The sequence below is a fragment of the Canis lupus genome, chromosome 1 (genome assembly GCF_048164855.1).
Source record: "Canis lupus baileyi chromosome 1, mCanLup2.hap1, whole genome shotgun sequence".
NCBI classification, from domain to species: domain Eukaryota; kingdom Metazoa; phylum Chordata; class Mammalia; order Carnivora; family Canidae; genus Canis; species Canis lupus.
In genome coordinates, this window is record NC_132838.1 from 38,640,119 (window position 1) to 38,665,420 (window position 25,302).

Sequence of the window (25,302 nt, forward strand, 5' to 3'; positions counted from 1 at the left end):
ATCACACCCAAGAAAAGAGAAATAAAGTAGCAAACTTACCAAGTATTTAAATATGTTTAGAAACACCCTTTCTAGTATAGCAAACTCTATATCCTTTTATTTTGCTTCATTTTTCTGGCACTTGGCAGTTGTCTCACTAATCTTTCCGTGTTTGTCTGCTTCCACAGGTAGGCTTTGTAAATTCCATGGGTAGGATCACAGAAACAGTGCCTGGATAACATAAGAAATCTGTCTCCCTGTCTCTCTGTCATCTCTTTACATGAAGTAAAGGGATGAATGCTCTTATGTATATGTCTATCATTTCTAATTAGAACTGTTTCAAGGTTTTACGCATAGGTAGAGATTGATCAGATGGCTCACCAGTCCTGTTTTCCATTTCTTATGTTTCCCATGTTTCCCATACTCCTTTGCAATTTGGCTAGTACTTTGTGGTGGTGTTTTGGACAATAGCATCTGGGAAGATGTGTTGTATCCCACCTTTAGGCTTATAAAACATCCTGTGAGGCACTTGTCAGCATGGCTCAAGCCTTCAGAGAAGATCTTAGAAAATGGTAAAGCCACAAGATGGAAGGAGCCAAGAATGCTTATTTAGCACATACAGAGCCACTACAAAACTCCTGATCATACCCTAGTATACATGAGAAATATCCTTTATTGTGTGATTGGGGGTTTTGTGATATTGTAGCTAGCATTGATTACTTCCTACTTGCTTCTTTGATATTGTAGCTAGCTTTGATTGTTAATGTTGACAAATATAAAGGGTATAATTCTTCTTTCAGGGATTGAATTTCTTCTTTTATATCATTATAAGCATATACATGGTAAATTACTTATAGATTATTTCTCTACTATCTTAAATTTTTGACGCTCAATTCTTTTTTGTTGTGATTTCTGAATATTTTTGTATATTCTTGCCTTTTAGGACACTTTTATTATGAGCCCATCCTTCTCAGGGTATTTTTTTCCTCCAATCCCCTCTCCCCAAGGTAATCCTGTACTGAAAGATTGTTTTTTCAATGTAATATGGAATTTTCTTCGTTCAGGTATCTCATGTAAATAAGCCATCCAGAAACCCATATGACTTTAAAGTCAGATCTCAAACCTACGTAAGTTTTAGTCCAAAGGTTTCCATTTCTCAAGGAAGATTTTTTTTATTTCCTTTTTCAGCCAAACACTAAGCATAGAAAATCTAGCTTTCTTATCATCTAAGATTATAGGGCAGATTTTTTTATTCACATTTTTACAAAGAATTAAACTGGGGAACCTGGGTGGCTCAGTTGTTGAGCATCTGCCATTAGCTCAGATGGTGAATCCTGGGTCCTGGGATCGAGTTCCGCATTGGGCTCCCTGCAGGGAGCCTGCTTCTCCCTCTGCCTACGTTTCTGCATCTGTCTTTTTGTCTCTAATGAAAACAAAAACAAAACAAAACAAAAAAATCCCACCACCAACAACAAAAACAACTTTGAAAAAAATAAACAAAAATAATTAAACTTTTGGAAAGTCGTGCCTTTATCTAAGGTTGGAGCACTCCCTTTCCTCGTTTGTCCTATGTATGTTAAAACAAAAGACTCTACATTCATAAGACTGCTAAGACTTCCCCAGGGAAGCTACAGCTTCAGCTTAGAGTTACAACATTCTGACTTTCAGTTCCCTCTTCATTTCTGGATCCTGAAGATTTTTATTTCTTTATGTAGGCATTTGTAGGTAATATTTTTTTTATCTTAATCCACTCTGCTGGAAAAGAAAGTCTAAAGACATATACATTTAAAGGAGGATTTCTATATAGCATGTAAAACAAACTGAGAAAAAGAAGACTAGAATAGTTTTCAGGAAGGAAGGGACATTTTTCATAATATTAATAGAAAAATCAAGGCATAAAATAGTACATTATAGGACCTCTGTTTTATGGAGTGTTCCTACAACCATACAGATAAAAAGAAGTTGGTGACTTTGTATCCATCAAAATCATGGTAAAATTTAACTCATTTGGGAAGTTCCATATCTTAAAAGCTATTTTTGTAAAAGGAGTATCTAATTTCTTAAAAACATAAAGAGCTAAGATTATATTTTGCTTCCCTCTTCATTCTGTCAAGTGTAAGTAAATGTGCTGGCTCCTTCCCTTAAGCTATTAAGCTTTATCACTAATTGGCCTACTTTCCTTGTAACATGTCAAATTTGATTCCATCTATATTGAAGATCACTTAAAAAAAGACTCATTTGAGGTACCTTATACCAGCCCAATAGCTCACCTACAGTGTTAAACACAATATAAACAATAGTCAAATATAGCCCAATGTCAAATATACTGTAGACTTCAAAAGATCATGCACAAATATGTTGCATTTGAAACTGTCAGCGCAGTATGCCTTTGATGTTGACTGAGAGAATGTGTCTACTGCTGTCGTACAGCCGATACCCTTAAATACGCAAAGCACATGACTCCTGGTCTCATCAATTCTGAGAGCAAGCTAATCTTTAAACACAGAAGCAATTCAAGACTTTTGAAGATTTAGGAACTGGTAATACCAGGAAATAAATGTTCCCAAATTCTAGAAAATTATATAGGCCAAGAAATCAAACTTGACACACTGAAAAATCAGGGGGATACACTATTTTATTCATATAGCAATATATTCAAGGACTAGTAAATGATTCAATACATTAAAATTAAAAATTGCATAAGATTTGAAATATAAATATATCCTCAAAATATATGGCTAAATACTCCCTTCTACACAGTGAGTCTAAATACGCTATTGAGACAGGGGAAATGGCACTGACACTTTTAAAAGAGGCTATAAATTTGTAAATAAAATATATTAATGGAAATTTATTGTTTTTTAAAAACTTAACACAGTCAATGCGGAGTGCTTATAATACACATCCTGTATATCATACACATTCTGGTATCAAAATGCCAAATGATATTCTAAAGGAAACTGATATTTGGAGGGAGAAAAAAGTTCTGCATAACCAGACAATAGGCTGATTTCCAGAGTAGAAATATAAAATATAAAGGTGCTCCTGGGGAAAAGAGAAGCAGCAGCACAAGCAAATTTATAACAGCAGGCCAAGTTGGACAGAAGAGTCTGACACGAAAATGATATATTAAGTAAGCAACAATACAAAGGTGTTAAGATGATTATATATATATGTATATATATATATATATATGTAACTAACATAGATATATAAATAAATATACTGTGTATATTATATATTTGTGACTGGAATGAATTTATCATGATTAAAAGCCTTTGAAAAATGTGAATGAGTGTTTGCCAGAGGCAGGAGTTAGGCAAAAATGGGTGAAGGTGGTCAAAAGGTATAAACTTCCAGTTATAAAATAACTAAGTCATGAGGATGTAATGTACAGCATAATGACTATAGTTAATAATACTATATTGCATATTTGAAAATTGCTAAGAGAGTAGACTTTTAAAATTCTCATAAGAAAAAGATTTTGTAGCTATGTGTGGTGATGGATGTTAACTAGCTACAATACCAAAGAAGCAAGTAGGAAGCTAATCAACACTAGCTACAATATCACACAACCCCCCAATCACACAATAAAGGATATTTCTCGTGTATACTAGGGTATGATCAGGAGTTTTGTAGTGGCTCTGTATGTGCTAAATAAGCCATGCTGACAAGTGCCTCACAGATGTTTTATAAGCCTAAAGGTGGGATACAACACATCTTCCCAGATGCTATTGTCCAAAACACCACCACAAAGTACTAGCCAAATTGCAAAGGAGTATGGGAAACATAAGAAATGGAAAACAGGACTGGTGAGCCATCTGATCAATCTCTACCTATGCGTAAAACCTTGAAACAGTTCTAATTAGAAATGATAGACATATACATAAGAGCATTCATCCCTTTACTTCATGTAAAGAGATGACAGAGAGCCAGGGAGACAGATTTCCTATGTTATCCAGGCACTGTTTCTGTGATCCTACCCATGGAACTTAAAAAGCCTACCTTGAAAAAAAAAAAAAAAAAAAAGCCTACCTTGGAGGCACACAAACACGGAAAGATTAGTGAGACAACTGCCAAGTGCCAGAAAAATGAAACAATATAAAAGAATATAGAGTTTGCTATACTAGATAGGGTGTTCCAGAAAGTCCCTCCCACCCCAGCCCCAAAAAGTGAAACCAGGAAAGACCTTTAACCTTCTTGTTTATTTTTTCATATTTCAATTGTTGATCTACTACCAGCATTTAGATCTGTTGTGCATTTTTTTACTTTAAAAAATGTTTTACTTGGCATCCAAGGTAAAACCCTCTACTGTTTTATTCCTACCACTGTTTCTCAATGCTGTCATAATAAAATACCACAAACTTAGTGGCTTAAACAATATAAAACTGTTATTGTGCAATTCCAGAGGTCAAAAGTCCAAAATGGGTCTCACTGAGCTAACATTAAGGCACTGGCAGGGCTGCATTCCTTTCTGGAGGCTCACAGAGAGAATCCATATCCTTGCCTTTTGCACCTTCCAGATACCACGCCCTCTTTTTGGCATGTGGCCTCCTCCTTTTGTCTTCAGAACCAGCAGTTTTGCATTTTTCTATTCATGCTTCCAGAATCAAATCTCCTTCTGACTACTTCTGTCTCCTTTCACTTTTGAGAACAACTGTGATTACATTGAGCCCATGCAGATAGACCAGGATAACCTCCCATCTCAAATACTTAAAGTTGTCTACACATTCTCTCTTGCCATGGAAGGTAACAGATCCCCCAGTTCTGGAGATTAGGGTGTGGATGTGTTGGTGGGGCCAGGGGTGGGGGGGCGGGGAGAGAGGATGCATTATTCTGCCCACCACTCATGGACTGCTTTTCTGTTTTCTTCCTACTCTTTCTGACTTTTCATGTGGAGTATCAGGGCAAGTAGACAGCTGTATTGATAGACTATTGAAATATTTTAATATTGATTATTGAGTAGCCTTACCAATAACCTTACTAATAACCAGGAGCCCCAGACATTTCTGCCTCTTTCCTAGAGTCCCTGACCTACCCTGAGGTCCTTACATCCTTGATCCCATTATTAAAGTAAATAATGTCTGGCATATCTGGAGGCTTTGAGGGTTGGTCAATGCTCATTCCTTACCAGTTGTTAGGTGTTTTGATTAGCCTTCCTGGGAGTGCCTGTTCCTTAGGTATAGGCACTTTGTTGGTGATTTAACCCAGTCTTAAGACTTTAAACATCATCTAAATGCTGATGGTTCAAATTTTCACTTTTAGAAAAATCCTTTCTCCTAAAGTCTCAGAATCCTATGTCTAACTAACTACTCAACATCTCCACAAACATGTGATAAACATTTAAAACACAATCATTGAAAAGTGAAATGCTGCTTACTCTTAATCTCAGGTTTGCCCTATCCCATAGTCTTCTGTTTTGCAGGAAATATCAACTCAATCTATTGGCTTTATCTTAAAAACAGGGGACTCTCTTCCCTCCTCTACTGTTAGCAACCTGGTCCAAATCACCATTAGCTCTCACCTGTTATTTCAGTGCCTTCTATTTATTTATTCATGACAAACACACAGAGAGAGGCAGAGACATAGGCAGAGGGAGGGCGAGGGAGGCGCCCCTCAGTGCCCTCTAAATTCTCTGTCTTGTTTCCTTTGGCCTCTTCTCAATAGAGCAGCAAGAATGATTACAAAATTTCCTGCTTGGGGCACCTGGGTGGCTCAGTCTGTTAAGCTTTTGTCTTCGGCTCAGGTCATGAGTCCTCTTGTCGGGCTTCCTGCTCGGTGGCGGGTCTGCTTCTACTTCTGCCTCTGCCCCTGCTCGTGCCTGTGCTCTTTCTCTCTCTCTCTCTCTCTCTCTCTCGTTTACTCTCTCTGTCTCTCAAATAAATAAAATCTTTAAAAAAAGACCCAAAACAACAATAAAACCCCACAAAATTTCCTGCTCAAAACTCTCCGTTGGCTTCCCTTCTCACCTAGGGAAACCCATGTCTTTTCTCTGGTTTAGATCACCTTCATAATCTCTGCATCTCCTGTTACCTCTCTGAAAGTATCTCCTTTTACTTTCCTTCAGCCACACTGAATTTTTATTCTTCAAGTAAGCCAGGATGCTTTCTGCATCTGGAAGGTTCTGCATTGCTGTTTGTACCTGCTGTTTCCCGTATCCAGAACAGTTTTCCCACAGATCCACACAGCTTAATCCTTTATGTTCTTTTTTTTTTTTTTTAAGATTTTATTTATTTATTTATTTGAGAGAGAGAGAGAGAGAGAGAGAGAGAGTGATTGAGACAGACCGAACATGAGGAGGGAGGGGGGTAAAGGCAGAGGGAGAAGCAGACCCCCTGCTGAGCAGGCAGCCAGATGCAGACTAGATCTCAGGAACCTGGGATCATGACCTGAGCTGAAGGCAGACACTTAAACAACTGAGCCATCTGGTGCCTCAATCCTTTATGTTCTTTCACTATTGACCTACCCTGTATTACCCTGTAATACTTACCTGTATTACCCTATTATGGAGTGCTTTCTTTAACCACTGTATTAAAAATTGTGTATCAACTCTTCAGTTCTCCTTCCTATTTTATATTTCTGTTTAGTATTTTTTGCTTTCTAATATACTATATATTTTACTTATTTTATGCTGTGATTTTGTGTCCCCACCCACTAGCATATGAACTCTATGATGGGAGAACACAGGGCTAGCTGAGGACAAGACCCGAGCGTGGGGCAGCACATCGACAAGTCCTTGAAATAGGCAGAGGGACATTCCCCTATGGACTCAACTGCCTCAATGTTCATACTTTGCTAAGGGGAAAAGGCAATCTTAGCCCAACCCCCAGGAGCCTGTAAGCCTACTTTAACATATAAAAATTCCTTTAGAGATTTCCTTTATCTCTAAACCCCCAAGATACATGTTGGCAATCATCCCCCAAGCACATGGTACATCTGAAGGGTCTCATGACTCAGGTTTTATTAGACAGTAATAAGTGACCTTTTCCCAACAATAGCTAGCCCTCCCAAGGTTCTGGAAACCTTGCTTCCAAAATTCCTTGGAGAGTACACTATCCTCAAACTCCTCCCAACTCCCAGGTATATATATAATCAGCCACCCCTCACAGGCCCAGGGCAGCACCTCTCCCTGCCTATGGGTCCTGTCCCCGTGCTTTAATAAAACCACCACTTTGCACCAAAGATGTCTCAAGAATTCTTTCTTGGTCGTCAGCTCCAGACCTCACCTATTTTCCAAAACTTCATCACTCTAGAAGGGTAGATATTTTAGTTGTTTGCTCACTGCTTATCCCAGGGTCTGGAGCAGGGTTCCAGGCTCACTCATAGTTAAAACTTGAAAAATTAAACAAGGCACATATTTTAGACTTTAAAACTTACAATAATAAAAAAGTAGGGACAGGGATCCCTGGGTGGCTTTAGCGCCTGCCTTCCACCCAGGGTGTGATCCTGGAGTCCCGGGATCAAGTCCCACATCAGGCTCCCTGCATGGAGCCTGCTTCTCCCTCTGCCAGTGTCTCTGCCTCTCCCTCTCTCTCTCTCATGAATGAATGAATGAATGAATGAATGAATGAATAAATAAATAAATAAATAAATAAATAAATAAATAAATAAAATCTTAAAAAAAATAAGGATGCCTGGGTGGCTTAGTGGTTGAGCGTTTGCCTTTGGCTCAGGGCATGATCCTGGGGTCTGGGGATTGAGTCCCACACTGGGCTCCCTGAGAGGAGCCTGCTTCTCCCTCTGCTATTGTCTCTGCCTCTCTCTGTGTGTCTCTCATGAATAAATAAATAAAATCTTAAAAATAAATAAATTTTAAAAGTTTAATTTTTAAATTTTTTAAAAAGTCAAAGTTTAAAGATATGAAATTGTAACATTTTGATAATAAGTGTATAAAACAAGTCCAACCTCTCTGTAGTTAATTAGTAAAAAAAAAAATCACAAACTTTAAATATGTATATATTTGGGCACTGTAAATCTTCTTACTAAAATCTATCCTAAGAAAAGAAATAATAATATATGCAAAGATTTGGCAATAAGGATAGCCATCAAAGTCTTGTTTATGATAGTGAAAAAATTTTTAAATCAAAACCTTCAAATTTTTAAATATAGAAACTTAATTAAATGAGAGGCAGTATATTTATACACTGGAACAGTCTACAATAATTAAATTTGTATTTTATAAATTCTCATTGACAGAAGAACTATTTGCAATATGCTGATAAATTGAAAGAAATAGTTTATAAGAAGAATATGCTGAATGATATTATTTTTGAAAAAGAAATATATATCCTTCCACATTAGTCTGAAAGGATGGACAGTGGTTTAAGAATGTGGTTTATAAAATGGAGTGGGCCTGTCTTTCTTACTTACCTAATTTTTTAAGATTACTTTTTTATTTTATTTTTGAAGATTTTATTTATTTATTCATGAGAGGCATAGAGAGGCAGAGACAGGCAAAGGGAGAAGCAGCTCCCTGCAGGGAGCCTCATGCGGGACTGGATCCCAGGACGTTAGGATCACGACCTGAGCCAAAGGCAGATGTTCAACCACTAAGCCACACAGGCACCCCTAAACATTTTTATTTATTAATTTATTTATTATTTATCTTTTTATGATGAGAGAGAGAGAGAGGCAGAGACACAGGCAGAGGGAGAAGACAGCTCCCCACAGGGAGCCCAATGGGAGACTTGATCCCAGATCCCAGAATCACACCCTGAGCTGAAGGCAGAGGCCCAACCACTGAGCCACCCAGGTATCCCAAAGTTTAGTTTAAAATAATGATCACATAATACTCTCATACTGGCAAAAATCAAAATTCTATTTGTACGGATCTTCAAAAAGCCATTAATAACATACACGTAAAGGATTTTAAGTATGAGTTGTATATAAATGTTCCCCTTTATGGCATTTTATGTATTTATGATGAGGATCCTGCATTAGTAAGTAGGGGCTAAGGCTCAGAATTTGTATATGGAATATTCTCTCTGGGTATTTTATTTTTTTAACCCTAGCCTGTAGAAGCTGTCTGACTACAGGTAAGACTATCGAAAAAGGTCTTTCGCATGACCACTGACAAGATCACTTACTTTATACCATGCAATGAATCCAGTATTTTGCCTCAGAGATTTAACTTAAAACTAACCCACCTCCCTGCTCTATCTCTAGTAGTAATATACAACCTAGTTCCGTTGAGCAGAAGAAGGGGAAGTTCCCGATCTGGCCAGAATGGAGTGAGGCTGACATAAATGCTGAGAAGTGGGATGCCGGCAAAGGTGCAAAAGAAAAGGACAAAGCAGGAAAAAGCCCTATATTTGTAAGTTCACTTGACTATGACTGGAGTTCATTTGAGTCTTAAATTTTAGAATAATATTTGTTAACACAGGAATATACTCATTCTTCTCCAGAGCCTCCATTCAAAAGAGAAATTTTCAATTTTGTCTTGGTCCATCTGTCTCCCTCCTTCCTACCTGTCTTTCCCAGCTGTGGACCTGAACTTTGCTAATCACATTTGAATAAGCAGAAGGAGAGACATAATGAAATTAAGGGGAAATTGATAGAACAGGTTAGATAGTAGATTTTGGACAGAATTGGGAACCAGGCATTTAGAGAGAGGCCCCAGCACACCTGTGAGCTATAATCTGGAGATTATAGGAGACTTATTTTTAAACAATGTTACTGTGAGATTAAAAGATTGAATCTTTCTTAATATCCCCCCACCCCCAAGATCTATTTGGTAAAAATCTCAGGTACTCTTTGTTTATCGATGGACATTTAAACATAATAGGCCCCTGAGATTGGAGCTGAGAATGATGTTCCTACATTTTCCAATGATATGATTTTAGTTTCTCTTGCCCATTTAAAAATGTTCACTCTATTTCTAAGGACTTCTTTGTTGAAGATATGAGTCTGGGTTGCATTTTAAATAGGACCCATTTATTTGGTGCAGTGATTCATTCAATAAAAATGTTTATAGAACACAATACAGTTTCAAAACACTAACAAAATTGCCAGAATGACCGTGTTGAACTCTGGTGTCTTTATTTGCATAGAGAATTCTAGAATGGTACTTATTAGCAATTACATTTTGTTCACAAAATGAAGAATTGTAAACTGCATGATTCATAACATAAATTTGTTTGCAAAAGATAATAAATGTAACTAATTGCTGATTCTGTTAGTACTTGAACAATTTCAAATTAGGAACCTGTGAGGGAATACATTCTTTGTACCATACAGAGAATATTGTGGAAGTTTTAGATGAAAAGGGATTTTGAGCTCTCTGGGTTCAAATGAAAATGGTCATATGCTATGTATTGTTAATAGAAGTTTACAACTAATGGGGGTTGAGTGTGAATTTACATCAGAAAGATAGATGCTGCAAATCCTCAGTTAAGCATTGAGCTCTAGAAAAGACCTAAAGAGGAGTCACTCCAAAGTGTAAAGTAATAACAGGGAAGAAAAGAGCAGAAGTGCCTGAAAACTTTGGAATGGGAAATAAGATATAACCTGTAATATGTTGGGGACCCTTGGAGAGCAAGTAAGCCTTTATTAGATGACTATGAAAAAATCTTGCAGATCTCTGGAAGGTTAGGCATCAAATTCTGGAACTTATCAATGTTACTGAAACAAGGCCAAGTCTGTTGGAAGAACATTTATTGGAGGAAAACCACTGAGACTGGAGCAGAAACCTGTGTGCTGGTTACTCGATGCCCATTTCATTTGGGAACATTGCTAGCTGAACATCAGACCCCAGAATTGATTTTGTGGCCCTTGGACTATGGAGATGTATAAAACTGCATGATTAGGGAAGCACCAGCCCTCCTCCTGGTGAATCAGGGCTATTCCAATCGAGTGGGATACATGAGAACCTTGGTCAACACTCCATTCTGCCTCTGCCATCTTCATAAGGTAGAAGAGCAGCAGGTCAAACCCTGGTTATTACAGCAGTGCGAAGGTACCTTCTGGGATGCAACCTTGCTTCCCACACTCAGTTCTGTTCTACAACACCATTCATGGCTCAGGAAGCAACAGTCCTTCACAGGAGTGAGTGGTGGATACCCCAAACCTGGTGATCACACTTCTGTGATGTAGCAGCATGGTAGGTCTTAGCCATGATTTGCAACATCCATGTTTTACCAGGATTAATTACCTTAAGCATCCAACCTTTAGCAAGTAGCCTTGGAACTTTCGAGAAAGTCTCTTCCTTAAATGTGAGGATAATGATCAGGGAATCAGCATCAGATAAGCTAACCCATTCCTGTAATTCCAGAATCAGGTCTCATTTCTTTAGCTAAGTGACAACAACAAACAGACATGATGGGTAAACCAAAATGAGATATATTTAATGAAGCACTGTAAGGTGGATATAAGAAATACAACTAAGGCAAAATGATATGGAAAGATTACCATTAATGTAGCAATAGGAGAAAAGGGAATCATACCAGATTATGATATGATGATTACCTTTTTTTTTCTTCTCAAAGACATTTAATAATTCAAGGTGTGAAAATTAAAGGCCAAGCAGAAAGTAGTAGCCTTAGGGCTTATGTCAGTTTCTCTGGGCTGGAGAGAGAGAAGATATTGTCTGGGACTGCAAAAGCAGCCAAAACTTGAAATCCCAGAAACACAATCTGAAAGTTTTGCATATAATTTTACTTCGAGACATTTACCCAAATCCTAAGCTATATGTGTGAGGATTTTGCTGCTGAGAAAATGAGTAAAAAAGCAGTAGCTTGGAAGCTAAATAACTTAGAAATGGTGCTAAGGCAAGAGTTTGGAATTTAGCGTATACCAAGGTGAAGGGACTTGGACACTTCAACCTTTCAGTTAGTGCCCCAACATAGCTATAGCATTCTGTGTTAAGTAAGGGAAAACCAAAACTACACCAGCCCTACCAAATGCTGAGGCTCAGTGTTGATGGGGTAAAGTTCATTTTGTACTTCATCTGTCAGAAAGGAATAAAGTCCTCCTCTTTGGAGGAAGACATCATTACTTAGTGCTCATATACATTTTTATATGTCATGTATATCATACAACCAAAATTTACCACACGTGAACAGAAACAGAACTAAGTGGCTGAAAAATAAGAGGAAAAATTAAGTAATAGAAATAGATCCACGGGTAGCTCTGACTTTGGAACTGTCAGATAAGGGACTTTAAAATAACTGGATTAATAATTTGTAAGGGGAAAAAAAACGACACGAAGCAACCCCAGAATTCTACTGTAACTCTTGGAAACTTCAGCCTATTTTTCAGGGACTCATTCTTTGATCGTTTTGACTAGATGTTGGGATTACCTTTGTCTTCATCCAAAGTGTTCCAGTCTCTTAAATATGCTCCAGATACATATAGATGCTCTGTGTAAAGCTCAGACAATACCCTAAAATATAAACTATTTCTCAGGTTACACTAGCATTAGGATAAAAATATGACTACCATAAAAAATCACAAAATGGTATTTATGTGCTCATGTCACTATTAAGTCAGGTGAAATTTAGTTGTCTCTTTCTTCAATAGCATTGTTTTTGTACTCTCAGCACTTTCTCTTTTTTTGTAAGGACCACCCCCACAACCTGACTACCTTATGAGCTGTGAGAACTTTTACATAGTAGCTACTTAAAGTCTCTCTAATGTACTATATTGCTGGCATCTGAGAGTAGACATTTGGATATTATTCTTCCTCCAGAGCTCACTAATTGACCCACATTAGGGTCTCAAAAATTAATAAATTAATTGCATACCTGGGCATTTATCTCAGAGAAATGGAAACTTATGTTCATATAAAAACCTGTAAACTGTATGCAACAATTTATAGCAGCTTTATAAGTAATAGCCCCATATAGGACAGATGGTAAACAAACAAATATCTGTATCATGAAATATTACTCAGCAGTAAATAAGAACGAACTATTGATACATGCAACAGCTTGAGTAAATTGAATATCCATGGAATTAGGCAGAGAGGGAAAAAAGCCAACCCGCAAGGTTACGTGCTATGTGATTCCATTTGTATACCATTATTATTTTTCTGAAGATTTAGTTATTCATTTGAGAGAATGTGTGAGAGAGCAGGAGAAGGGGCAGAGGGAGAGGGAGAGAGAGAATCTCAAGCAGACTCCATGCTGAGAATGGAACCCAACACAGGGCTGGATCTCACGACCCTGAGATCATAACCCGAGCTGAAACCAAGAGTCGGATTAACTGGCTGAGCCACCCAGGTGCCCCTCATATAACATTATTGAAATGATAAAATTAATGAAAGAGAGACCAGATAAATGATTGCCAGGTGGTAGGGATAAAACAGGTGGTAAGGACGTTGGAGGGTGGGTATGCCATAAAAACGCCTGGGAAGGATCCTTGTGCTGCTGAACTGTTCTATATCGTGACTATGTCAATGTCGGTATCCTGGTTGTGACATTGCACTATAGTTTTGTAAGATTTTACCATGGGAGAAACTGACTAAAGAGAACACAGGAAATCTATTATTTCACATATGATGTGGTGAATCTATAATTATGTCCCAATGATGTTTAATTTTAAAAATTAATAAATGAAAGTCAGATCAAAAGTACAAATTTCATTGGCATAATATCATATTTATGATTCTTAAAAAAATCTTTTTATTCAGGTAAACAAAAGAAATCACAATATTTTTAGTGCAAAATATGTCCATATCTGGCTCATCCAAATTGTCTTCCTACTATACCTACTTCACATTTCGAAGCAGCTCATGCTTGTTTGGACTATTTCTTCTGCAATAAAATGTTACTCAACAAAGTTTCTCATTAAATACAGTATGATTAACTTCAGTATTCACCAAATACTCCACGAACTAGCTCTGAGAGCAAACACACAAATTGCTCTAAAATGCTTATTTACTGATCGAATCTATGTGCTTACTAATTTTTATTAGGATTAAGCTGCTTTCATTTTAATAAAACCGTATGGAGAAAAAAATCAATATATTTTTTATATAGCATTTTTTTGAAGACCCTGAAGGAAAGATTGAATTACCACCATCACTGAAAATTTATTACTGGAAACGTCCACAGGAGTTTTTAATTAATCAGGTAAGAAATATCTTCACTGTCAAATAAAATACATATTAACTATGGGCTATAATATCTTAGTTGTGAAAATTCTCATTTTAAAAACAATTCAGGGTAAATTTTTCACATGGTATTCAGTAAGAAAAAGGAATTACTTCTTGGTATTTAACAGAAATAAATGTTTGTCAGCATAGTTTAATATTTCTTCTACTGGCTCCCAAGAGAATATTGAAATTTTTGTTTAGGGTCTTGAATTTTCCTTTTCTACGTGATATCAAAGCATAGCTTAAAATGTTTGGGAAGTTATTCCTTAATTTCTTTTTTTTTTAAAGATTTTATTTATTTATTCATGATAGTCACAGAGAGAGAGAGAGAGAGGCAGAGACACAGGCAGAGGGAGAAGCAGGCTCCATGCACCGGGAGCCCGATGTGGGACTCGATCCCGGGTCTCCAGGATCGCGCCCTGGGCCAAAGGCAGGCGCCAAACCGCTGCGCCACCCAGGGATCCCTATTCCTTAATTTCTGACAGACTTTCCCTTTAAAGTAATTTTATTCTTTAAAAGTTTTAGCCTTCATAAGCACTGCTACTAATGCAATTTATCCACCGTATTTCCAATTACAGCTACTAGTTGAGTCTAATAATCTGAAATTCAAAGATATTCGGGAAAATGAGAAAATGAGAAGATATATTTATTGAATGCCTACTTGTAAGACATTTTAAATAATATAAATCAAATGTACATGAACCATGCCTTTAAATTACTTGTAACGTTAGATTATATTGACATGAAGAATATAAATTCTATGGTGTTAATAAAGTGCACTTAGTAATAATGTATTATTAATAATATTCAGGCTCTGTGCAATGGAAGTTGAGAGTTTACATTCCATGAAAATAAAGGATATTAATTCCCTGCAGTGAGAGTGTTTCAAATGTGAATAAGTGGCAAAGTTTTATACCATCTCTTTTTCTTTTTAACATATCTTAGTTCTGAGAGATACACTTATATTATAAATTCATCCATGTTGTTAATGGCACCTCTCTCTACATTTATCATAATGCTTCTGCCCATCTCAGCACCTCTGCACTCCTGCACTCTTTATTCTTTTTCTTGATCCTGTGCACAGACTTCTCTTGGGCTATGGACCAGAACAGTCACAACCGAAAGTCTAGCTAACTAGGAAAACCTCAGAATAGTGTTTTTCAAGTTCTAATGTCCAGATTAATGGTGGTAAATACGTTTTACATTGAAACTCTCTAAATGTGGGCATATATAAAGGTTAGATAAAAATTTAGCAAAACAATAATGACCTTTCTGTGTGAGATTTACTCTATTCTACTCTAAGCAAAAGATGAAGTCTTTTGTGAAATCAAGTGGACATGATTTAAGTCAGAGAGAAGCTAAATTATGAAAAAACTAAAAAGCCTGGATTTAGGATAACCAAAATCAACATGGACTATTCCAACTGAGGAGGTTAACAAGCCCTGACCACTAAGGGAATGATCAGATTTATTTCTGAGAATCCGGTATTGATTGCTCAGGCCCTTGAACGTTGATTATATTGAACAGACGTAAGATGTCCAAAGATGTATTCTGTCTCGGGTACAGGCATAGGGAATAGAGACCTCCATAGAGACTTCTACTTAATATTTGCTGTTTTTTACACACTGTCAGTTTCTACTTTACATTTGTTGGTAGGCAACTATTAAGTTTCACTCCTCAAATTTTAGTTATTCAACATTTATTTAATCTATACTCAATTTTAATGTTGCCAAAGAGTATGGGCATTTTAGAAGTGCAATTAGCCAAACTGGAATTTAAATATGTATTTTTGTATAAAATATTTTATGCAATTTATATATATGTAATATATATATGTAATCATGAATTATAAACATAAGATTCAATTCAAGCCTTCAAGGTAGTTTTGGGTTAATTTTTTGGACATAAAATATTTTACTGAGTTTTCCAGATGCTACTTACCATATGTGATTGAGAGTAGTTGGTGGTATTAGTTTCCATGAAAATGTTTTATTAATCAAAACCAGATTTATGTTAATTTTATATGTTAAGTATATAAGCTTGATATGAATTTTAATGAATTTTAAAAACCTGTTGTGAATCATATTTTCCCTTATTATGTTTATTCCTTAGTGGTCTAAATACATAAAATCATCTTTAGGTATGTACCACTTAAATAATGACCATCAAATGATATTTTTTAAATATAAGAGGATTTGAAATTGGCCAAGATTTTAAAAACCTGTCATACCTAATATTTTTATCAAAGGGATGAAGATATCTTTCCTGCTAGCATGTATTAACTAAGCTTCAGGTTTAATTTGAAAGGTTAATTTAAATATCAATTCATTTTTTAAACTCTGAGATTGTGTGTGTATGCATGCTGAGATTATCTGCATATATTATATCTTACGACATTTCATTTGTATATGAAAATGCTGTGTTTGATAGGCATTACCTTATTAAGTGAATGTCACCTGTAGCTCCAACAGGGTTATTTTATGGAATAATGAGCTTTTTTTTTCTTTTAATTCTTCTGGTTGTGAGGAATTAAATCAGGTTTGACTTGTTTATATCACATGAAACTCTTATTTCATTCAGCTACATTTCCTTTATTTTTCCTAAGAAGTAATATTCCTTTTTATATATATATTTTAATTTCAGGCTCCAGTAGTTGTGAAAAATGAAATCCTGTTTGACTTGTTTTCAGCAAATGAACATTTACTCTGCAGTGAGGTATGTAGGGAAGTTTTAACTGAAGGTAATTGCAGAATAACTCACAGGCCTGCTTCAAACAATTCCGACGGTCAATTTCAATTCCTTTGCTCACCTCTAAGTTTTGATATAACTCAGGATTTTATACACTAGATTTTCAAAGAGGAAGAGAAGCCTCTTCAATTGAGTTTAATGGAGGGAAAATGTTAGTATTAGCATTGCTGTGCCCTATTCTCCTTCCCACAGACCTATGGTAGCTGGGATCTCATAATCTGAGAGCACTTCTGCTCTTGTTTTACATGCCTAACAATTGACAAGTTGCTGTGGAACTTGCTCTGTACTGTGCTCAAGAGCAGGTTTTCCTGATGTTGTTTGGGTTGCTAATGCAGGGAAAATCTCCCCTAAACATCTCTCCACTCTGGATTTTACCCATCAGAAACAGACCTGTTCCACTCCCCTAAGGCGGTTATATCAGAAGCAGGGCAATTTTTAAAAAATTATTTTCTCCCAGAAAAAAATTCGTCCTCTTTTTTAAAAAAAGATTTATTTATTTATTCATGAGAAACAGAAAGAGAGAGAGAGAGAGAGAGATAGAGAGATGCAGAGACACAGGGAGAGGGAGAAGCAGGCTCCTCACATGGAGCCCTATGCGGGCCTCAATCCTGGATCCCAGGATCACTCCCTGAGCCGAAGGCAGATGCTCAACCGCTAAGCCACCCAGGCGTCCTCCAGAAAAAAATTCTGACCCAGTCAGAATAGTCATTATTGATTCAAACATTTTGTTTTTCTTATCTTAAATATCTTGACCAGTATTAAGGTCAAAACATTGATTTCTTTAAAAACAAAAACAATTGATTTCTTCAACTTGTATGGGTTAGTGTAATATTATCTCTAAATTGTTTTATACTTTATATTTTAGGCTAAAATATGCTCATCTGATGATCCAAAGCATGCATAGACTTTAGCTTTTCATTTTTTTAAGGAAGTATAAAATATTCAATAGCAAAATTCCCAGATATACATACAAGAAGATATTTGATTTACCTTTTTCAACTAAACTAAACTTGAAGAAATGTCCTAGATAATGTAAATTAAGGAAAACATGAATCTTATAAGGTTAGTCTCAAGTATTTAATCTTCTTATCAACCAGGCAATTAAACATGAGATGATTATTTCAGAAAATCCAATACTACTAAGGGTAATATCTTACTTAACACCCACTGTGACGCAGAGATTTTTAATGCATTATTTCTATTACCTATAAAATGCTGAAAAATAGATAGTATAATCTGCATTTTACAGACTGCACTACATAAACTGCAATTTAGAGACAGTGAAATGACATGCCCCAGAGCAGAAGGATATGAAGAAAGATCCAAATTCTGGTCTCTGTTTCTGCTCTGAAGCTCAGCTCCCCACTGTGCCTTGCTGCCTGTTGAAAACTCTGCAAGTGGGAGTTTTACTTAGAGCATTTCTGTATGTACAGATTGGCATATGAAATATGAGACTTAGGGAATATTTAAATGTGTGTGCAATTTTAATTCTTTCTCATATCTCATTCATTGTCGAGCTGATCCTATCAACATAAAAGAGATAATTTTCTTCTCAAACTTCTCAACATTTACAGATGAGTAACTTAATCATTTATAAAAAGTTAATTCCAAAATAAAATTATGACAACTTTCAGAAGCATTCAGTCTCCCCGCCCCACCCCACCCCCCTCAAAGCTGAAATGAAAATCAATGTCAAAAGGAGGTCAATGTCAAATTGCTGATAGTTTACTCTGGATAACAGCTCTTCCCTAAGAGTGTATTTAGCGTTAAGTCTTTTTCACTTGTACTGTGACTATATTTCCTGACAACAAAGGCAATAGATACAACTTTATTCTGTAAGTCAGAAATCAAAATATGGAGCATGTTATGTGCAGAATTTAATATTACCATTGGAAGTAGATTTTTGACTGGTTCCCTCCTAGATTACATACCAACAACTGAAAACACTTGATTAACATTAGTGGCTTTTGTCTCTAGCTGATGAGATGGATTATCAGCGAAATCTATGCAGTGTGGAAGATCTTCAATGGAACTACTTTGAACAATTATTTTAAAGGGACTGCAGCAGAACCTCCTCTTCTTACCTGGAAGCCCTGGGAACACATCTACTCTCTGTGCAAGGCTGTGAAAGGTCATGTGCCTTTATTCAATAGCTATGGAAAGTATATTGTGAAACTTTACTGGATGGTAAGTAAGTTCACATTCATGTGCATTAAAATGTGTCCTTCATATTGACATATATTTGTCTTACACGCTGTTTCCTAGGCTAATACAAGATCGTGCAGTTTATACGGGACATCAATTGTGCAGTTACTTGGAAGACGTGCCCTACATATGTAATTTGGGACCAATAACAAACATCGTTGTTTGTCTTGTGACACCCACATGCTCTTTACATTGGTGTATCTTGGAACATGGAGGGGTGGTCCTCTGCATTCTTTGTCCTCCCAGGCAGGTGGGCTGGGGAGGTAGGTGATGCACAGGGCTCTCTTCTTTCCTCCTCTCTCTGTGATGTGATATGAACTCTTGAACAGAGGGAGTGTTCGAGCATGGTCTGTTCTTTCTTTCCTGGTATTTGCTGCTACTCAGAGGCCTGGTCCCACCCAATCTTTGCCCTGAACTTGAGATTTCTTCTCATGCTAACAAATCTTACCATGACAAAAAGTTTTTGCTTCTGCCTGAAAGGGAGCAAAAGGAATAATAGAAATAGAGAATTAAAAATCCCCTAGTTAATAAGGCAAGTAGGCTCACACCACGTTTAGCAACACTCGACTATGAAACACCTTTGAGTTTTTGTTGATGGAGTGGTCTTTCTAAAGGCCCAGACTCAGAGGCAGGGACAGCTATATTATTTGCAGGGCTCCTTGTTAAAAAATTATTAGATGATAGCAACACTTAAAAAAACGGGCTCCTTCTTAGTGTGATGTTCCTTGTAACTATACAGGTTGTATACCCATGAAGCTGATCTTGGTCACTAAAGAAGAATGCTTTTGAACATTTGAGGATGTGGGGGAGTATGAAAAGTTAATCATTCCATTCTATATATCTAAGAGCATGACTTTTCCCCCAGTGAGCCAGAGCCATTCACTTTTCTTGGGATGGGGAATACTAAAAAGCCAATGCTTAGGAATTGATGGGCTCATTACAACAGAAAGGTAAAAGTAAGGAAGGTAATATTAGCCTCTGATCTCTAAAATAGGACTTTTGGTGTTTTGATGTTCACTGCAAGATAATAGACTTTGAAAGTCAAAACTTTATGAGGAGAGAAAATGATTTCCTAAATGCCTTTATCTTCCGTATTTACCAATCAGAAGGCAGATTTGTCAGACAAGAGTTCAAAGTTTTAATGTGCACTAAGGGGTGAGAGAGAGGATAGGGTATTAGAAGGTGGATGCACTGTGGATAAGGTTGAGAGATTACAGAGTGAAGGCAAATGTGGGAAGAATGAGGAGCTCACATGCCTGGGTATTTGCTTCCCATTCTCCCCTTCCACACATTTGCTTACACTTGAGATGGGAGTGAGTTCAAAACCATTAAGAATTACAAAGCAGCATCAGTAGACTATTAAACCAACCCTGTTAGTTACTTTCTCTGTTTCTTGACATCCATCCTTCTTTGCAAATTTCCTTTTGGACAGAGGCCAACATTTATTAACGCTGCATTCCATTTTACAAGGAAACTGTGATTGATTTCTCTTTGTACTGATTCCTCATAAGCCCAAACCCACTTGGATTCAGAATTTTAAAAAATATTTTAATACAATTTGAAATTTCATTCTGAACCAACCATTTAAGGAGTCTAGATAAGGTAGTCCTTGGGAGAAGAGGCGCCTGATGTCCAGTGGCTTCTTCTGGTTGCTCACTCATCTCACCTGAGGAATGGCTTGTAGGAGCTGCCACTAAGCTGTTGAGCACTGAGATACAACTTGTTACATGTGGATTATTTTTGTGAGCAATTTGTTGGTGCTGGTGGCTGAAGTGCCAGACCATATTCCTGCTCAGTGATACTAAAAAAAGAAAAAGCTTGACTGGCTCTCAGCATTTCTAAATCTACTCGTTGGTCCACAGACCCTTTAGGATCCATTGCACACAGAGGCAAAGGGACCACATCACTCAAGATAATAGACACCAAATATGACATGGAATGAATACAGATGAAAATAAAATATGGGGACCATGTAGAAGAATCTAGAGAAAGTTCTGACAAAGAGTACATTCTCAACACTATTAGTGTCCTCTCATTCATTTATTCCTTCCTTCCCTCTTTCCCATTGCTACTGCCTTCCTCTCTGAAAGCCAAAGGAACAGATCCTTCCTCTCTCTGCCTCTTACTAGCACCAGGGGAAAAGCACCTGATCAATGCACTGGGTGCTTCCTGCCCAGCAACTATTCTTACGTGAAGGTGTGAAGATGAAGGGACATATAGAGATGGTGGCAATGCTGTGTCCCACTGCTCCTGCAACATGGCCTTGCTGTGTGTCCTTTGCTCAAACTTGCTTAATTCCTACCAAGTTCTGATGCACAGTCCTCCAGTATCACGTCAAATCTGTATATCCCTTATACACCTCTTGAATTGCCTATGTTGTGCCTACTTATAAAACAGGTTAAGGTTTTGTTAACACTTACAGTTGCAAGTGTTCTTTTATATGTTGCAGATAATCACATAATGTGGGTGTAGAAGTGCTTTGAAATTTCTTTTAACCTTACATCTTCCATCCAAATTGAGTTTTGTAATTTTTATCTAGTCAATTATGTCATTATTTTTCTTTATTGAGTGTAGGATATTTATGTGATTTAAAGTAAGATATCACTGGGGGCCTGGGTGGCTCAGCCGGTTAAGCATCTGCCTTTGGCTCAGGTGCTAATCCTGGGGTCCTGGCGTAGATCCCCCCCCTCCTATGGGGCTCCCTACTCAGTGAGGAGTCTGCTTCACTTCTTCTCCCTCTGCCCCTCCTCCCTACCCATGTACTCTCTCTCAAATAAATTTTAGAAATTAATAAAGTAATATATCACAATCTCAAGAATATAAAAATATTTCCCCTTATTTATCTATTATTTTAAGCTATGTTTTAACATTGGTCCTTTGATTTGTTTATCTACTGCAAGACCTGGTTTATTTTTTACTTGAAGTCTCAGCTAATTGCCCCAGGATTATATATTGAACGGTTTACCGTTTATCTCCTAATTTAAAAAACCACTTGATCATACATTACATTACAATATGGACTTGTGTTTCTTTCTGGATTCTATTTTCTTCTATTGTTCTTGTCCTTTTTTGTTTTTTGGGAGAGTGAGGGGGATTATGGGACAGGAGGGGTAGGAGAAGAGAGAGAGAGAGAGAGAGAGAGAGAGAGAGAATCCCAAGCAGGCTCCACACCCAGTGCAGAGCCTGATGTGGGGCTCAGTCCCACAACTGTGGGATCATGACCTGAGCAGAAATCAAGAGTTTGACCCTCAACCAATTTAGCAATCCAAGCACTCTTTTCTTAATTGTTATGAATTTATCGTTTGTTTTGATTTTTTAGAACAAGATCCACCTAATATTCTTTTGCTTTAATATTTCCTTGGCATATATGCTTTTTGAATAAACATTTTTATTGGTATTTATCTTTGAACACATTTATAATTATGTATCCTATATTCTCTATAAAAAAGGGTTTAGTGCTTATTATCCTGCTACACCTTCTCCTCTCTTGAGTATTTTATTTTGATTCATTTTTAATTCAGCTGGAATATGCAATCTAGAATTTTATTTATATAGGATATATATATGCTGTATATTTTGGGTAATTTTAAATATTGAGGTCTATTTTCTTTTGTTATATGAATGATAATTTGCTTACATATGGAGTACTTAGATAATACTTTTTTGTTTTAGAACACAACAGACAATACCTGAGTATCTTTTGGTTGTAACGTTAAAAACACTCATTTTGAGGCCTTTACTCTACACCATATCTGAAACCCTGACAGTTTATTCTCACCTGTCCTTGCTTCATTTTTCTCTAGAGTCCTGAGATTGGAGCATCCCATGCCCCATCCTCTTAGGAAATTCATTAGTGTATGTAAAAAAATGTAAGAAGCTATAGTCCTCTAAATGCTTTCTTCAGGCATTTTGCTTAAAGGTACATTTCTTATATTCATATATTGGTCCAATCTACAGGTTTTTAAAAGGTTATTGAAGTATAGATGACACACAAGTTACATTAGTTTCAGGTATGTAAGATAGCAGCAATTCAATAAGTTTATACATTATGCTCTGCTCACCACAAGTGTAGCTACCATTTGTCACCTTAAATGTTGTTACAATATCATTGACTATATTCCCTGTACTATTTTTGTCTACCCACATGACTTATTCATTCCATAACTAGAAGCCCGTATCTCCCACTCCCCTTCACCCATTTTTCTCGTCCTTCCACTTCCTCCCCTCTGGTAACCACCAGTTTGTCCTCTGTATTTATGCGTCTCTTTCTACTCTATTTATTTGTTTGTTTATTTGTTTTGTTTTTTAGATTCCATGTATTAGTGAGATCATATGGAATCTGTCTTTCTTATTTCATTTAGCATAATATCCTCTAGGTCTATCTATGTTGCCACAAATGCCAAGATCTCATTCTTTTTTATGGCTGAGTAATATTCCACTCTGTGTGTGTGTGTGTGTGTGTGTGTGTGTGTATTCCACATCTTCTTTATCTATTCATATATTGATGGACATACTTTGTTTCCATATCTTGTCTATTGTAAATAATGCTGCAATAAACATAGGGGTGCATATATCTTTTCAAATTAGTGTTTGTTTTCTTTGTTTTTCTAGTAGTGGTATTACTGGATCATGTTGCATTTCTATTTTTAATTTTTTAACCTCCATACTATTTTCCACAGAGGCAGCACCAATTTACATTCCCACCAACAGTGCACAGGGGTTTCTTTTTCTCCTCTCCAACACATCTTATTTCTTGTCTTTTTTATCCTAGGTATTCTTTCACATGTAAAGTGATATCTCATTGTGGTCTTGGTTTGCATTTTCCTGGTGATTAGTGATGTTGAGCACCTTTTTCTATGTCTGTTGACCTGTATGTCTTCTTTGGAAAAATATCTATTTAGAGTCCCTGTCAAATTTTCAATTGGAATATTTATTTTTTGTTATTGACTTTTATAAATTCTTTGTATATTTTGGATATTAACTCCTTATTGTATATATCATTTGTAATTATCTTCTCTCATTCAGTATGTTGCCTTTTTTTTTTTATAGTTTTGTCTGCTGTGGAAAGCTTTTTATTTTGGTATAGTCCCATAGTTTGTTTTTGCTTTTGTTTCCCTTACCTTGGGAGATATATCCAGAAAATGTTTCTATAGCTGAAGTAAAAAAAATGACTGCCTATATTTTCCTCTGGGAGTTTTATAAATTCAAGTCTCACATTTAATCCATTTTGAGGTCTTTCATCCATTTAGAATTTTTTTGTGTGTATGATGTAAGAAAGTCATCCTATGTCATTCTTTCACATGTAACTGTCCAGTTTTCCCAGCACTATTTATTTAAGACACTATCCTTTCCCCATTATATAGTTTTGCCTCCTCTTTTCTCATAGGTTAATTGACTATATAAGCATGGGTTTACTTCTGGGCTTTCTATTCCACTTCATTGATCTATGTGTCTATTTTTGTGCCAGTGCCATACTGTTTTGACTTCCATAGATTGCAGTCTACTGAAATCTGGGATTGTGATACCTCCAGCTTTGTTGTTCGTTCTTTCTTTCTTTCTTTCTTTCTTTCTTTCTTTCTTTCTTTCTTTCTTTTTTTTTTTTTTTTTAAGATTTTACTTATTTATTCATGAGAGACACAGAGACACAGGCAGAGGGAGAAGCAGGCTCCATGCAGAGAGCCCGACGTGGGACTCGATCACACCCTGGGCTGAAGGCAGCGCTAAACCACTGAGCCACCCGGGCTGCCCTGTTGTTCTTTCTTAAGATTGCATTCGCTATTTGGGGTCTTCTGTGGTTCCATACAAATTTTACTATTATTTATTTATTCTAGTTCTGTGAAAAGCATTGTTGGTATTTTGATAGGGGTTGCGTTGAATCTGTAGATTGCCATGAGTAGCATGGACGTTTTAACAAAATTAATTCTTCTAATCCACGAGCATGGAATATCTTTCCATTTGTTTGAGTCATCTTCAATTTCTTTCATCAATGTTTTATAATTTTCAGAGTAGAGGTCTTTTGTTTTCTAGAGGTTGCACTAAGGATTAAAATATACATGCTTAGCTTATCATAAACCAGTAATAGCAGCATTTTCCACTTAAATTGGAATATAGACACTCTTCCATGATTTGAGGCCCTTTCTCTCCCTTTCTTTATAGCATAGCTATCTAGATATTTTCTTTATACATATTCAGAACCTGCTCATAAATGTTGCTTTTAAATGTGAAATGTAATTTTTAAAGCTCAAAAGCCGAAGAATACTTTATTGTATTTAGTCATA

The 25,302-nt window shown here is 36.6% G+C and overlaps 1 protein-coding gene across 3 annotated transcripts in view; it reads left to right on the plus strand.

Moving 5' to 3' along the window:
• Window positions 1-25,302, plus strand: part of ADGB (androglobin) — a 161,521-nt gene that overhangs the window by 15,009 nt on the left and 121,210 nt on the right. For 2 of the 3 annotated variants that reach the window (XM_072827003.1, XM_072826985.1), the window contains exons 2-5: window positions 9,145-9,292; window positions 13,956-14,048; window positions 16,715-16,786; window positions 18,797-19,006. In XM_072827003.1, coding sequence (XP_072683104.1) covers window positions 9,145-9,292; window positions 13,956-14,048; window positions 16,715-16,786; window positions 18,797-19,006 — 523 coding nt within the window. The remainder of the gene's footprint in view (window positions 1-9,144; window positions 9,293-13,955; window positions 14,049-16,714; window positions 16,787-18,796; window positions 19,007-25,302) is intronic. The other variant, XM_072826994.1, reaches the window with a different exon arrangement.